Raw genomic sequence first — 15,363 nt, 5'->3', positions numbered from 1 at the left:
AATATTTCAAACGAACGTCTTGTTTGGCTTTCAGGGGAGGCTGCCCGTACGCTGGATGGCCATTGAGTCCCTGAACTACAGCGTGTATACGACCAAGAGTGATGTGTAAGTGGACAGTGGAAACTCACTAGATCAACCAATATCATTTCTGACTTTAACTATTGCACTCACCCCAAACAGGTGGAGTTTTTCTGGGAGGCAAAGCTCACAATGTTTGTCATACTGGGGCTTCAATTATATACATGTTTTGAGTGACATAATAGGCTCATGGCATTGCAAACAAATCATGCCTCTGGTCACTGGTGGAGTGGTAATAGTTGTGTACGTGTTGTGTAACTGATAAGCACAAGCAGGAAGCCTTGGGTACACCTTAGCAGACAGACCGAGACGTTGGTCTGTCAACTGGAGCATGAAGAGTGCAGGACAGCTAACGGGAGAAGTGTCAAGGCTGCTGGAGGGTCACAGAGAGCTGTGAGCATCAGGGAGAGAAATGGAGTGAAGGGAGAGACAGTGAACAAGACCTGAGACAGAGTGAGAAGCGAGAAACAGAGACAAAGAAACAGGCCGACCCCACAAGCAGCACGTGTCACAAGCAGCACGTGTCTGCTCATATAATCTACCACACAGCATTGTGACATGAGAAACAAATGCCACCTCTCATGTCACTCATCAGATTGTAGGAACGGTTTCATGTTCCTCAGACACTCAGTGGGTACTTGTCTCTTTCCACATTGATGTTGAGAATCATTCAATTCATGGGCATATTTATTTAATTATTTAAATGTTTAGCATTTCAAGCTTTATAATGCATACATTCTAAATGTGTATTACTTTACTGGATATGTAGATTAGCAGGTATGCGATTATGCAGGTTTCTTTACAAAGTTTTAACCTTATATCACATATGATCAACAAAGAAAGTCCCAGATTAATCATTTCTGTCAAGTGTAAGAAATAAAACAGTGCTATTCTCGTCCCATGTTTACTTTATGAACATCTCATATCCTTGCATTTTCTCTCCCAGGTGGTCTTTCGGTGTTCTCCTCTGGGAAATTGTAAGCTTAGGTAAGTAAGCATACGGCTTGTGGTGGTAACATGGTGGTGACAATCCTCACCATTGTTCGACCCACCATCGCCATTACAAAAAAAAGTTAATTTTTCCTTTGTGTGTGTGTGTCAGGTGGCACACCCTATTGTGGGATGACATGCGCTGAGCTTTATGAAAAACTGCCACAAGGCTTCAGGATGGAGAAACCCAAAAACTGTGATGATGAGATGTAAGTATTCCACATTTTGTAGCTAATAATTAGCTTATTTTGTCTATTTTTACACTATTGAACCCCATTCATCAAAATATAATTCCCTGTCCAGCTATGAGCTGATGAAACAGTGCTGGAGGGATCGGCCCTACGAGAGACCCCCCTTCTCCCAAATCTCTGTCCAGCTCAACAGGATGCAGGAGGCCAGGAAGGTAATGCTGCATTCACACAATCGGGAGAAAGGGAAGACTATAAAAAAGTGTACTGTTATACTATAACGTAGGAGTTGAGTGGAGGGTACATCGCTCCAAGATAGCTACTCCATCCCTGAAGTCATACAGCCATTTGTATAATTGTTTATTTCAGCATACCATTTATGGTTTCCATTTCTTATGACATTTTTTATGGCATACTAAACTATGAGTTGTTTATGGCATTTTGATTATATTCTATATGAGGACATTTGTATGAATATTTAAACTACAAATACTCAGATTCAACATTAGATTAGAAATCTGGTCTGTACACAATTACATGAACGTGTTTTGAGGCTCCAGCGTGATGATGTTTTAAACTCTCTAATCACAACAGCTTCTATACATCTTCCAGGCTTACGTGAACATGGCTCTCTTTGAGAACTTCACCTACGCTGGGATAGACGCCACAGCCGAGGAGGCCTGACTACCAGCCCCCCCAGACCCTAGCATGCCACGTAGCCCCAATAGGAAGTCCCGAAGATGGTCGCCACGTTACTGCCACCCACCTGCCGCTCAACGCCACGACAGGAGGACCAGGCGCTCTACCAAAGCCACCCAGCTATAGATGGAGGACTGTGAAAGGACACTGTGTGGAGTATCCGAGGCATTCGGAAATGAGGAGTTGGATGGATCGATGCGATTGCTGCCAACCTTTTGGGAAATACTGACCCCAAATACTCCAAAACCAGTCCCAGAAAAAAGACACAACATTGTACCTCTTGCTGTTACAAAAGTTACAATGCTGAACCCTTTTCTCTGACTGTTTAGGGGATGCAGCAAATAAGGAGCTATGTGACTTGCTAAAACACCACAGGGTCTGTGGGGTGTCGACACATGACTTTATTTTCCCTCTATTGGTCTAAATGGAGAAGGAATTTCTTTTATGATGATGAGATTCAAAGGACACAGTGTGAATCACACATATTCAATATCTCAGACTGTTAGAAAAGGATGAAAGAAACATACATTGTAGCACTTAAACCAGCCTCATTATTGCCATTGGTGTCTTTTACTATTTGCCTATCACTGCCATGTGAATGTAACTACTACTGTATATATTGTGTCACGTGGATGTATCAAAGCCTCCTATTTGAATGTAGTCAAAGATACAAACTGACATAAATGCACCCATGGCAGATGCTCTATGTGTTGCATGCAAAGCAAGATAAGTTGTTTTGAAAATGATACCAATGCAGGGCAGATACATAGCTAGACTGCCAGCTACCAACATTATAGTTTACCTTTAACACTATGCAACCTAACGCAATGTATGGTAATGTATCTATTGTATGAGAATGTACAGTATGTTTTCATGAACTGGTTCCTTGAATAAAGGTTTTGTGTGGTGACTGGACTCATCACCACATTGCTAGCTGTTCTATTAGCATAAGTCCAGTTTTTGTCAGTTATATACTGCAGTTTCTGTGACACTAAGGATGTTCACTTTAGCAAAGATTATTGTGTTGTCGCTGGCCTGCTCAAACGTGAGCAATGATGGGAAACCACAGGTCAGGCTGCTGGGGGCCAAAGCATCCTTTCAGAGTTCAGGAACACTGATACCCCTGCTGCACTGAGCTGATCTGTCACTGGGTTTCCTTCACAAACCAACCGCAGGCGCTTAACTGTCTGTCAAACATGGTCTCAGTGGGCCAGCTTCCTGTGGACTCCCACACAAAGACAGCGGCAATACAACAACGCAAATGTGTGATAAGGGGACACAACAACAATTATTTCTATCCCTTGTTTGAAAAAGGGCTAAAAATGATGTTGAATATCAAGCACTCGCTCTATAGACACTACTGAAACCCCATCTGTTACCTTGGCACATTGTTCCTTACTCCCTTATTTAGTCACTTAGCGCTATGAAAAGATAAACATATCATGCAAAACAATATAATGAATCTACCTGCTATTTAAATGTAAAAAATGCAGAAAAAAGGTAAATATTCTGGGAAGTTTGGCGTAACGTGTTTGGCCTGGTAGAGAGGGCGACTTGGGGTCAGAGTTATTGTGTGTGGGCTAGAGTTGATCTGAAACAGCAGTGAGGGTGTTGGTGTTGGAGCTGGAAGTAATTTCCCAGTGTGAGCAGAGCTGCCGACACGAGCAGTATTGGAGATGTGTTGTCAGGGAGTGTTGACAGTACTGTTTGGCGGGATAACAGATCTTGGCAATGCTCTGGCAATGCTCAGCTGAGACAGTTAGAGAGCTCTTGGGAAGAGGCTGTCTCTTTTATTTTAGATGCAGAGGCATTTTATCGCCCTGTAGTGTTTGCCAAGCGGAAGGGGAAGTGGCTGAGGTGGGTTGGATCTTTGGTTATGTTGGTTTCTCCAGAGGTAGTGGTTGTTATGTTAAAGTTGTCTGGTGTTAAAGATCCAATGATGTTGTGCAGTCCAGAGTACATGTTACAGGGCTGATCAGTCAGCAGCAGACCTGGGCCATGTTCTGCATATATGGTTAACTGATAACAGTTTTAATTTCCTCTTCTTCAGAGATGGCTCAAAATGAAACAAGTCCTTACATTATTATATTCACAGTTGATTGGTTCATGATCAAGACTTTTCAAGGTGAACCTTTGTATGTTCCCCACTTATTTTGAGTTGCAAATAACTCTTTCATGACATTTTGTTGGCAATATGTAATTGAAGCATGAAACACCATGTAATGGACTTTAATTAATTGTAAACACTTAAACAATCAATTAATGTGTGTTAAATTGGGGTCAGTTTAATTAAGAGAGGAAGACAGGAACTCAGTTCCCTGGAAATTGGTCATACAATTTCATATTTGGTTATAGAGCGTTTAATTTGTTTTCTGGCAAGTTTTCTGGCAGGTTTTTATTATCATGTGTTTATGGTTACAGGTCCCTCAGGAACTTGAAGTTTGTGAAGCTTACCATCTCTAGTGTTTCCCATAGGTATCCTTTACATGTGTATTTGTATATAGAGAAAGAGAAAAAAACAGCAAACCCAGCCAGATGATGGACTGAAACATTTACTAGGTTTCACCATCAGCATCTCTCGTTTGTTATTGTGTCTAATAAGAAGGTGTGTTTGAGAATAAACAGAAATACAATATGTTTCAGTCAAAAAAAAAGCCTGCCTTTTTTGGTGCGTACTTCCACTAGGCTTTACACAAAGCACGCTTCCTGCTTTAAGCACAGCCAAGCCCTCAGCACTGATCAACCACTCCCACCCCATGCCTACTCAAAACCATGCATGAAAGACAACACACACAATGCACATTCAAAAGCATGTGTGTTGTTAGTTTGAGTGCCATGGTGGTTTAGGATACATAACACCTCAATCTACAATGAATTTGCCGTGCAGGTGGGAGATCCTTCTTCTGAGCATGTGGATATGTGTGGGCTTTGTCCCTATGATACATTGCAAAGATGGAACGGTCAGACATCTGTCAATGGAAGGTAGGGTTTAATGATGGATCATTGTTGTACAGTTGTATTACGCTAATAACTAATATTAAGTCCAATTCACAGTTACATTTTCTCATTTACTGTTTGTTTCCACTGATAAGAATCACTGTTAACTATATGACACAGAGCCACCAAAGTCACAAAATGTTGTTTTTTCAAAAGTAAAAAAATTTAGAAAAATATGTAAATTTCTGGGAACGAGATAATATGTTGTGGGTAGAAGGTAGAAGATAATATATTTGGCCTGGCAATAATGGGTATTGTTCTCACACAACATCTTGTTTTTTTACAACATAAACACACTTGTTGCCACAATTTAACATCTTGCTATTTAAAGAATACCACCTTGTTTAACTTACAAAGTTTTTTCTGGGGGCTCATGTATTATATATTCTATTTTTATATTTATATTTATTTTATGTCATTATATTTGTCATTTCTGGAGCAGATGCTTTGCTCTTAAAGGATGAGCAGGATCCTAAATGTTTCACCCGCGAAGAACAGGATTTTACCTGCTTCTTTGAGACTGCAGATAACAGAACTTATGATTTACTCTACAGGTTTGACAGGTATGTTTAATATACAATACATATATTGTGTTCTTTATATTAAGGTCTTATATCATTTAATATTCTCTGATTAATTTAGTTTAGAATGTTTCATACTTTTGACTCGACAAAGTGTCTCATAGTCTTGGCTTATCCACTTTGTATTCCACAAGAACACAGGAAACGTCATAAACCCATATCCACAGAACACAACCAAATATGTGTTATCTTTCACTTTGAATGATGTCATTATTTTATTTCTCCTTTAAGAATTGTTTTTTTTAAATTTGAACCTGATGTGTGTTACTTTCTCTATGAATCACTTATAAAGCACTTTGATCTACACTTAGCTTTGTGAAAGATACTTGACAAATGGTTTGATTGATTGCTTAATATATTCCACCATGTCTATTATTTTTGTCATTTATTCTAATCAAGCCTGCCCAGAGAGCAAAGGTGTGAAATGTCTTTCCAGAGAACAGAAGTCGGAAATTCACTCCATATCTGCTCATTTCCTGAGTCTGATGTTTTCTTGTTTGTGGAAATACACCTTGAAGTGGTGGAGCGCAACACCAACACCAGTCTCCACAGTCGCACTCTCTGTGTGGAGGACCACTGTAAGACATTGTCTTTTTTTGCAATATTTATTTACTAACTAAAAAGTATGGAAATAGATCGATCTCTTGTTGGAAAAAAAGAAAATGCACATGAAGCCTTATGCATAACTCTTCCCCCCCCCCTCCTCTTTTAGAGTTGGGAGACAGAAGATTTTCAGGGGTAAATACAAATCAATTGATGAACCCATTAATTAGAAATACATTGTGAAAGTGTGTTAGGAGTAAGAACATTGGATTCTCAATTATGTCTCATAAGTTGCAATATTTGGACTGATGCCATGTATTACAGAGATTTGGTGCTAAATCTATATTTGAATTGTAATGAGATGAATTGATTAAAAAATATCAACAATTCTTCCAAAAACACATTAATCACCACAACCTCGAGAGACACCACAGGAAAGTGCATGCAGTGATTTAGTATTAAAAGCTTTTGACATTTGGAGACTTCTGTATTTCTATAGCTGCACGTGGTGTAATGGCACTGTGGCCTCACAAGAGGGGTCCGGGCACAATTCCGACACAATATAGTCATTTTATCATGTGATGTCAAGTTTAAAAATTGTCTTACGACAATGAAATAGCTATTATGAAGACTACCATCGTCACACACAGCTTACAGTGTGCATGGTTGTAAATACGAGACGTGTGCCGTGGATACCCATAGAACCAATCTTCATTCAGATATCTTCATGTGAGAGATCAAGGGACCCTTTTGAAAACGGCCATGCCAATTTTTCCTTTCTATGGAACGGTATTTAACTCCATATGAGCACATGAGTATACTTCTAAAAAGGCCAGAAAGACCTTTCAGATCAACTATACATACAAAATATAATTTGTACTTAAAATCCCATCCCAATTCTTTGAGAAAAAATGTCAAAGAATTCCAGCTGCCTCCTCAGCATTGACTGGTGGCTTCAGAATTTCTGCAAGGCTACTGGCTGTGACTTTGTCGGCGGTTTTACAAAGAGGTCCTCATCTAATGACATTACCATTCAAGCTGTTTCAAGTACGTTTATCCGTAATAATGCAGGCTCATGTGAATGAACAAGGATTTTCAAGAGAGAAGGCATGCTTGCTAAATTAAAGCTGCACACAAAGCAAGCATGGTTGGCTGATTGTGACTGTCCCCAGGCGGACCCCCGCAGGATGAAAGACTTGTGTCCCTCCAGTATGTCTTGGGTCTTCGCTCCTGTCAATAGAGTCAAGCACCAAGAATGACAGGGGGCCTCCTCACCTGTTGCCTTAACGTAAGGTAATTATTTTCTTTAATGGATTTCTTTTTTTCTCTAGTTCTCCTGGATCCACCCTTCAATGTGTCTTTACACCAAAATGACCAAGCAGGACAGCTGCAAGTTTCATGGCACAAAAAGTACTTGAGATACTGTGAAGATGATGTGATGTATCGGATTCGATACTCATCCAAACGGTTGGGAGAGAAGATAAAAGAGGTACGCATGCACACAACTCCTCGACAAATACATGAGATCATTTTATAACTAAACAGCAGTGGATCATTTGGTGATTTAAGGTCGCTGACAGTGTTCCTATTCCTCAGAGTGAAAGGCTGCAAAAATAAACCTTTCTTCTGTCTGGTCATTTTGAAATAGAGTGCTCTGTAGTGCCTCCCAGAGGGTAGAAGTTGCAAGAGGCTGTGTCCAGGGTGTGAAGGCTCTGAAATGATGTTTCCTGCCTGTTTCCTGACTCTGGGCATCCTGGATGTTAGGCAGGCTGGCACCAATGATTTTATTTGTATTCCAGATTGCCCGTTGTAGTCTGTTTCTGTTTCTGGCCACAAACAGGATCCTTGCATCGGTCTCCGAAGAGTCAAGTTGCAGGATGTAGTGCAGTCCCATGTTGACTGCATCAACAGTCGTAGAAATTCATAAAAAAACAATAGAGAGAGAAAACAGTATAGCATGTTGGAAAAAGTCATAGAAATTCATAGTACAAGCATGTTCAAAATAGTCATAAAAAGTACAGCATAATACTAGCATGATACATCAAAATAGGACAGCATTCTGAAAAAAAATCATGAAAACGTCACAGAATAGTACGTCAAAAAAGGGACCAAGTTAATGTTCCAGCTGGTCAGTTATGATATTGATTTATTAATTGATCTATTGAACACATCAGGGATTCTGTTGTATTTAGTTGTCCACTATATGAATATTGAATCATTGTATTATTTGTAACCATCCTTCACATGTAGGCCTGCATTAGTAATTACAGTGGGTGAAATCAAGTGAAATGTATAATTTTGTTTATTTTACATTATTATTAATTTAATTGTGATTTCTACAGACAAAAGCAGACAGCATACTCGACTTTCTGGTACCAGGGGAGGAGGTTAAGGTCCAGGTCACCATCAGATGTGCCTTCAATCCAAATGCAGGGCACTGGAGCAGCTGGTCCCACCCCGTGCGAGCCGTGGTTCCCCAAAGTGCAGGTGTGTCTGAATGAGAAAGAGTGTGACTCTTAATGAGTGGCAAAGCAACTATTCTCCAAAACGCAGCAGCTCATCCTGTGAGCTCCTCTGTCACAGATGCAACGCTTGAATGATACATGTTTTCTCTTCTTTCAGATGATATATCTCTAATGTGCTACACATCTGACCTGCAAAATATCACCTGCCGTTGGGATGGGAGCAAATATGGAGAAGAGAATGTGTATGCACTTTTATACAAGATGTTTCTCAGGTACATTAATTACCACTTTCCATCATTGATACATGATGTCTCAGATCATGCTATGCTAATGTGGCAGCATGTTTCATTGAGTTTTAATTTAATTTAAAGTGATTTACATCCTTCACGGTAAACACTAGACACGGCATTTTGAGCAACAATAATGTTGCAAACTATTTAGTTTGTCATCTCTTTCTCTGCAGAAGTTTCTTTTTCATTTCACATTGTTGACTAGTATGTGAACAGTTAAAAAAACAAGTGAAGTTCTTTGTTTGGCTCTGATTTGATGTGATGATATTGCAGTGAAGTTTTGGGCTGGACAGAATGGACAGAGTGTCATTCTGACAGGGGCGTGACTGAACGGTGTCGTTTCCGTGGAGAGAATTCTGGAAGAGTCAGAGTCAAGCTGAGCAGCGCTTCAGCTCCACTCAGCAGAACCTTCTATACTCAAGACTTCACTCTCAGCAGGAGCGGTGAGGGATTGCTGCTTCTTTTCTGGTTTCTTTTGGATGTTTTACCAGTATTTCTTTAACTTCATGATTTGTTTCATTATCTCAAGAGTATTATGATGTGATGACATCTGACAAAAGGGAGAAAGTTCTCTTCTAAACCACTCAAATTATAGATTGTCAACGATTTATCGGGAGCAGATGTTCAAAGAACTCTGTATTACTAGGTAGTTGCACCATAAATAAACTGATGACACTTACGTGTGGTTATTGCTGATTGATCTGCATTTCTTATATCAAAAATTTAAAATTGGATTTGCTCAAACCTATTTTAACACAATTCTTTAAGGTAATTTCTTCATGAAGTTAGCATTCTTAGAAGGTTAGCTTATCAAGACAGCTAGGCTAGATGAAGGTAGCTAAGCTCTCTAGCTTACCTATTACATGCGGCAGACTGCATATTTCACTTATTGTAGTAGCAAGAGTACTAATTGCGATTCTGACCTCAGAGAAAATGTGGTTACATGTCTACTCACAAATCATGTGTGCTTTTTTTGATTTTTAGTTCAAACATCCCCACCACGTCATCTGGAAGGAACATTGGAAAAAGACAAGTTGTGCTTGAAATGGGAAGCTCCTCTTCCGTCTCTGTCTAGTCACCTGCAGTATGAAGTCAGCTACCAGATCAGAGGTGGTGGAGCGTGGATTGTATGACGTCATTTACAGCAATACAATTTTTATATTTCATCTTTTTACATTCTTTTCAAAATATATTTGTGTTCCCTATACATTTCAGATTCCCTCACAACATGTTTAGTCATAGTAAACAAAAATACTATAGGTAGAATTGTATTCAAATATAATATCTGTGAATTATTATTACTGATTATTCTGATGGCAAGTTTTGGTTTGTTCAGTATGGCTGTGAGTGGTCAATATTACCACCAGATGGCACCAAAGAAAGGAGTATTACAATACAATGATTAGATATGATATATATATATATATATATATATATATATATATATATATATATATATATATATATATATATATATATATATATATATATAATGATGTATATAGATGAAAAGATGATTCATTATATTGGTTATATTACCATGCTGGATATTGCAAAATAACTGAATTTGCCAAAACATGAGGAAATGCAAAGAATATGTGTTCAAATGAAGGGGAAGGGATAACAAATGCATTAAAAGGGAATGTATCAAAAAGGAAATACAGAATGCAAAATGAGTATGTCATCACTAAGATTGCCCTTTTATGTTCTTACAATTGCATTTCAAAATCTACCTTTGTGTCCCCAGACGGTGTCCCTAAAGGGCCCTGAGACAGGCACGTGTCTCGAGGTTCCAACGGGTATCGATTACAGTGTTAAGTTCAGAGCCAAACCTAATGGGTTCGTTTACTCAGGACTCTGGAGTGACTGGTCAGATGTGCTTGCTGGAGACACCCCTGTTGATATCGGTAAGATCCCACTGAGACTGACAGACACTAATGCTAATACACTGCAGCAGTTTATTTGATTCTCAGGCGGTTATGTTGTTTACATTTTACAAGCAGTTTATTCAAATTTGATTATGTGATAACAATTGCGCTATTATAGTGTACACTGTAGTATACACTGTTGTGCATATATATATTTATTTATATATATATATATATATATTTATATTTATATATATATTTATATATATATATTTATATTTTTATATATATTTATATTTTTATATATATGCACATATTTAATCTCATTAAACACAACCATTCAAACCGTAATGCAGTATAAATAACTTTACAGGCACATTGCTCATGCTGTGCATACCTGTCTTGATGCTGATGATTGCCATCATCCTCATGTCCGTGTTGTCCACGTACCTCAGGTAGGAAAAAAAATCAAAAATGTGATACCTCGTGTGATACCTTCCTCCATTTCTTTTGAAATTGATATCAATTTGTACCGTACAATCAACCCTACAATTAATTAAATAAACCATTTCTACTACTATTGGTATCCAACATGTTTAACCAATTATTTTAATAACATTTCGCATTGTTTGAAGATTATTTTCTTGTCTGTCGTTTTGTGTGTTTTTATAGTAAACTCAAGCTGTATTTTTGGCCGCCGGTGCCCAACCTTGACAAAGTCCTTCACAGTTTTCTGACAGAAGCCAATGGGCTGCAATGGGTAAATTATTTTACTTAATAGCATAATTCCTAATACATGCACCAATATTTCACATTGGTGAAGATGCTTTTTTCCCCAGTGGGAAAAATAGATTTTGGGCATGACAAATTTAGCCAAATAGATGCAATATAAATGTAAATGTAGCTATGGATTATATTTATTATTGTATACATTCAGATATCAATTAGGAATAGGTAGAACACAAGTAATTAGATGTAAATTTAGAGTGATAGTGTGGATCACACTTAATTCCAACCCTTTTAAATGTGTGTCAGAGTTCCAAGGTGTTAAAAATCAAATACTTTGTGCTCACACTACAGAATCCTCCGATAACAGCAAAGCAGTACTCTGATGAAACCACGTCATCTGTGGTAGAGATAATGTCTGAAGAGGAGGTTTCCCAATTAGGGAAACCATCAGGCGGATCCACCAGGGTCCTGTCAGTAGAAAGACAGTTCTGCAGCGGAGAACAGGTCGATGGAAGCCAAAGGACGGAAGTCTTTCCAGACTATGTGACTCTGAACAAAGACAGTGTCATTATTTGCCCAAAAGGAAACAAGTATGTCTACGAGGAAGTTGGAGAGAAAGAAGAGCCGCAGATGAGTGATGAGCTCTTCCAAACATGTCACGGTTCCTGCACTGATGGCTCAGTCTGTATCCCCGCCTGCCCGGGCAGTGACTTTCCTAACCATTCCTACTTGCATCTGGCTGAGCCTGCAGACAGATTTGACTGCAAGGTCACTGTTGCAAGGGGGCCAGGCAACCTCTATACTAATTTCCCCTGTAGTTAAATGTAGAGAATCACCACGTCCACTGGTGCTTGCACAAAGGTGTGTTACCATGTGTTCATAGTATAATAATGGGGATTAGTTTTAATCATGGCATGCTCTCTTCCATCATTACAGACTTTCTGTAAGGTGGACAAATCAACATTTGATAACAAGAACAGAACTTTTCTATGACAGTACAAGCTTTTGGTTAAAAGGATGTTGACGATAATTAGGCATACTATGTTGTAATATTACTTTTATATTGGTAATTGTATATACAGATCTCTACATGCGGGCTGACAGTGTATCTACACTGCTGTCTTTTTATGTCCACAAGAGAACCCTAGATGACGAGATATTTTGTCAGATTACAAGATAAGACCCCACTGAGTGGTTTTGGTAGTCAAGAAGACTGTATATTATAAGAGCGGCTCACAATAATTACCATGTGGTAGCCTGCAGTTAGCTTAGCTTACCTTGGACCAAAAAGGGGAAGAAAAAAAAACAATTTGAAGGAGATTTTGAGAGGATTATATATTCAAATGCAACATTTTGATTGTATGTATATGTCAACACAACCTTGTGTCAAGTATGTGATAATATGAGGGTATCAGTTGGATTTTTCCTTTTTTTTTTACAATCGAGTGTCATGAATTTTACATGAGCAAATTTTATATATTTTATTAACATTTCAAATGATCTGTATCTGAAAGACCTCATTAATTAGTTTTTCTTTTCAGATTTTTTCAATTTTCTATTATTTTTGTCATGGCTTTGTTAACTTCTTAGCTTCTAGTTCGTTGTGCATTGCATTATGCAGATTTCCATTTTTGTCAATAGACAATGAAAAGCTGTTTTTCTTCCAGTTGTATTTTCTGTCAACTATTTGGACTTTCATCGGTACATACTACTTTATTATCGGAGATTCAAGCAGTTTTATCTGACTTGAGTAGCTTGCTGGACAGCAGCCTATTTTGCCACAAACCCAAATGCACCAAAACCAAATGCATTGTGCCTCGATACAAACCGTATCTGGGTCTGTCTTACATGTGGGTGTCACTAGGTGGTAGCAGAACTCAAAGGGACATGGGTTGTTTCTGTGTCCTTTCTGAGACAAAGCTAGTTATTCTACTAACATTTTTGTATTATATCTCCCCTGATGAAGTCACATGATCTATACCAACCGTGTCCTTGATGGCTATACCTGTAAATATATTGTCAAAAGCTGTTAAACTAAATATGAATGAAAATATAATTCATTACCATGAAATAACAAAAGTGAACCTCCACAACTGAGGCTAATTTAAACCTGATTAAAAAATAAAAAGCACAACACAGTTGAATACTAGATGTTCATTTATTACACAAAGTAGACGAAAGGCTCAATTTAAGATGACTCAAATAATTATCACTCACAATTTGTATGAAATCCAAGAGACCTCGGTTGGAACAAGGGCAATCACAACATCATGACAACTGTAATGAGTCAGGGGCTTAGTAAGAGGAGGAATAAACCCTCAACAAAATCAACATACATTTTCAAGAGCAGTTACTCGCAGACAGCCGAGCTGACCAAGAACCAAAAATGTATTAAATGTTCAGAATTTAAAATATTAAAAAGGGTTATGGCGCCAATGGTTGATTTGAAACAAAGAGAGTGCGGATGACAGTGTTAGATAAAATCCAAGGATTGACAGTGTAATAATCAGACAGTGTATGACTGGTCCTGCTTGGCTGAGCCCTCTGGAGTTACTGCGTGAGAATCAGAACTGGATGCTCTGCAACTATGCTATCATCCTGCATCCAGCCAGCCGCCTTCTGTAAAATATACTAGTGTCACACTTTAACGGCAGGCCATCACATTTGCGGTGTTTGCCAGACTGTGTGATATCATGGCCATAAATTAGCAGGGATTGTCTATGAGGCAATAGGAGCGTGTGGGATAGAGTGAGTGTGGAGAGCGGAACAAAAAGACAGAGAAAGTTTAAAAGAGTCAGTGTTTACTGGTGTACAAGCCTCTCCTCCCAACAGGAATTCTTTCCATGTTTCGTCACTGCCCACTTGCCCATATGCAAACGTGTACAGAGGGAGGTTGAATCACCTCCTGATGTAATTTCCTCAACTTTCATATACAATCATATTGAGAAAAAACATGGTTTCACATGATGGGCTTCAACGTGTATATATCATGTTGCCATATCTGCAGGCCTCAAACATGAATTAAGCAACAACAGTGATAAGGCCACCAAAACAGAGCACAGCAACATCCTTTAAACTTCTATTTGAAACGACCATGTGGAAACACACCAAACAGTTGGCTTGTTCTGCATGCTGAGTGCAAACACTGTGCAGTCACATTTGATGGTAATGGCTTTAGTTGAACATCAGATTCACAGCATGCTCTGAGACAGAAAAAGCAATGTAATCAACAACACTGGCAGAACCAATGGAGTGAGAAAACTACAGTTTCTTCAGTATCATTGAGATGAAGAGATGGCATTGGTGTTCCATATAGACGTTGTATATTAAGGAGTGCAGAGGTTTTATGTTGGAATGAAAGAAATGTTAGTTCATCTTATACAAATGAAAACATACATTGCCCAAAAAGGCAGCTTTTGTACGGTTGACACAGATCAATGTTTGAATGTTCATATGAATCTAAACAAGAGCTCACCAGAAGGGATGCCAAATTGCTTAAAAAAATGGCCACAGGTGGTCCTTGTCGAATAAGTGAACAAGCTACTGTTGGCTTCTATAACTGGTTGCAATTATTGAGATCAGTCGAAGATCGTCTCCAGTCTCGTACGTTCAATAGCTGATTGGTTAGTGAACTATTAGTAAGTGCTAGTCATGAAAAGTAAGAGCACCTCGGGTCTCAATGGCAGTATTTATATCAATCATAAATACTTATAACAGTGTAATCAGCTCATATCTCCAGAAAGCTTTTCAAGGACTCTATTTTCAGTAGGAGAAGTCAAAATAATCTAGTAGTGGTATATGGACATGCATGTTTATAAAATACAGAATTGCATGTTAGTTGTTTTGAAATAATGTAGAGTTGTTAAATTTACTCAGCACCAACAGTAAAGAAGCAGCCATAATTCACCATGTTTGTGGTTGTCATATTACAGATT

General features: G+C 38.6%; 2 protein-coding genes across 2 annotated transcripts in view; both read left to right on the top strand.

Annotated features, from left to right (window-relative positions):
- tie1 (tyrosine kinase with immunoglobulin-like and EGF-like domains 1) overlaps nt 1-2,875 on the top strand; it is a gene marked incomplete at its 5' end in the record, with an annotated part of 17,216 nt that extends 14,341 nt beyond the window's left edge. Inside the window, 5 exons of the mRNA XM_079220530.1 lie at nt 35-105; nt 1,025-1,065; nt 1,181-1,277; nt 1,372-1,471; nt 1,869-2,875. Coding sequence (XP_079076656.1) covers nt 35-105; nt 1,025-1,065; nt 1,181-1,277; nt 1,372-1,471; nt 1,869-1,940 — 381 coding nt within the window. The 3' untranslated portion in view covers nt 1,941-2,875. The remainder of the gene's footprint in view (nt 1-34; nt 106-1,024; nt 1,066-1,180; nt 1,278-1,371; nt 1,472-1,868) is intronic.
- Nucleotides 1,997-15,363, top strand: mpl (MPL proto-oncogene, thrombopoietin receptor; the record flags this gene model as incomplete). The annotated part of the gene is made up of 14 exons (XM_079221556.1): nt 1,997-2,091; nt 4,377-4,430; nt 4,843-4,937; nt 5,395-5,515; nt 5,933-6,111; nt 7,408-7,565; nt 8,419-8,563; nt 8,699-8,813; nt 9,105-9,274; nt 9,816-9,958; nt 10,579-10,738; nt 11,073-11,154; nt 11,372-11,459; nt 11,780-15,363. 14 exons carry the CDS (start codon nt 1,997-1,999, stop codon nt 12,248-12,250), a joined length of 2,076 nt encoding a protein of 691 aa, XP_079077682.1. The 3' UTR covers nt 12,251-15,363.

The sequence above is a fragment of the Taurulus bubalis genome (assembly GCF_910589615.1).
Source record: "Taurulus bubalis genome assembly, chromosome: 7".
Lineage (NCBI taxonomy): Eukaryota > Metazoa > Chordata > Actinopteri > Perciformes > Cottidae > Taurulus > Taurulus bubalis.
Note: the sequence above shows the minus strand (reverse complement) of the source record. Positions and strands in the feature narration are given on the sequence as shown.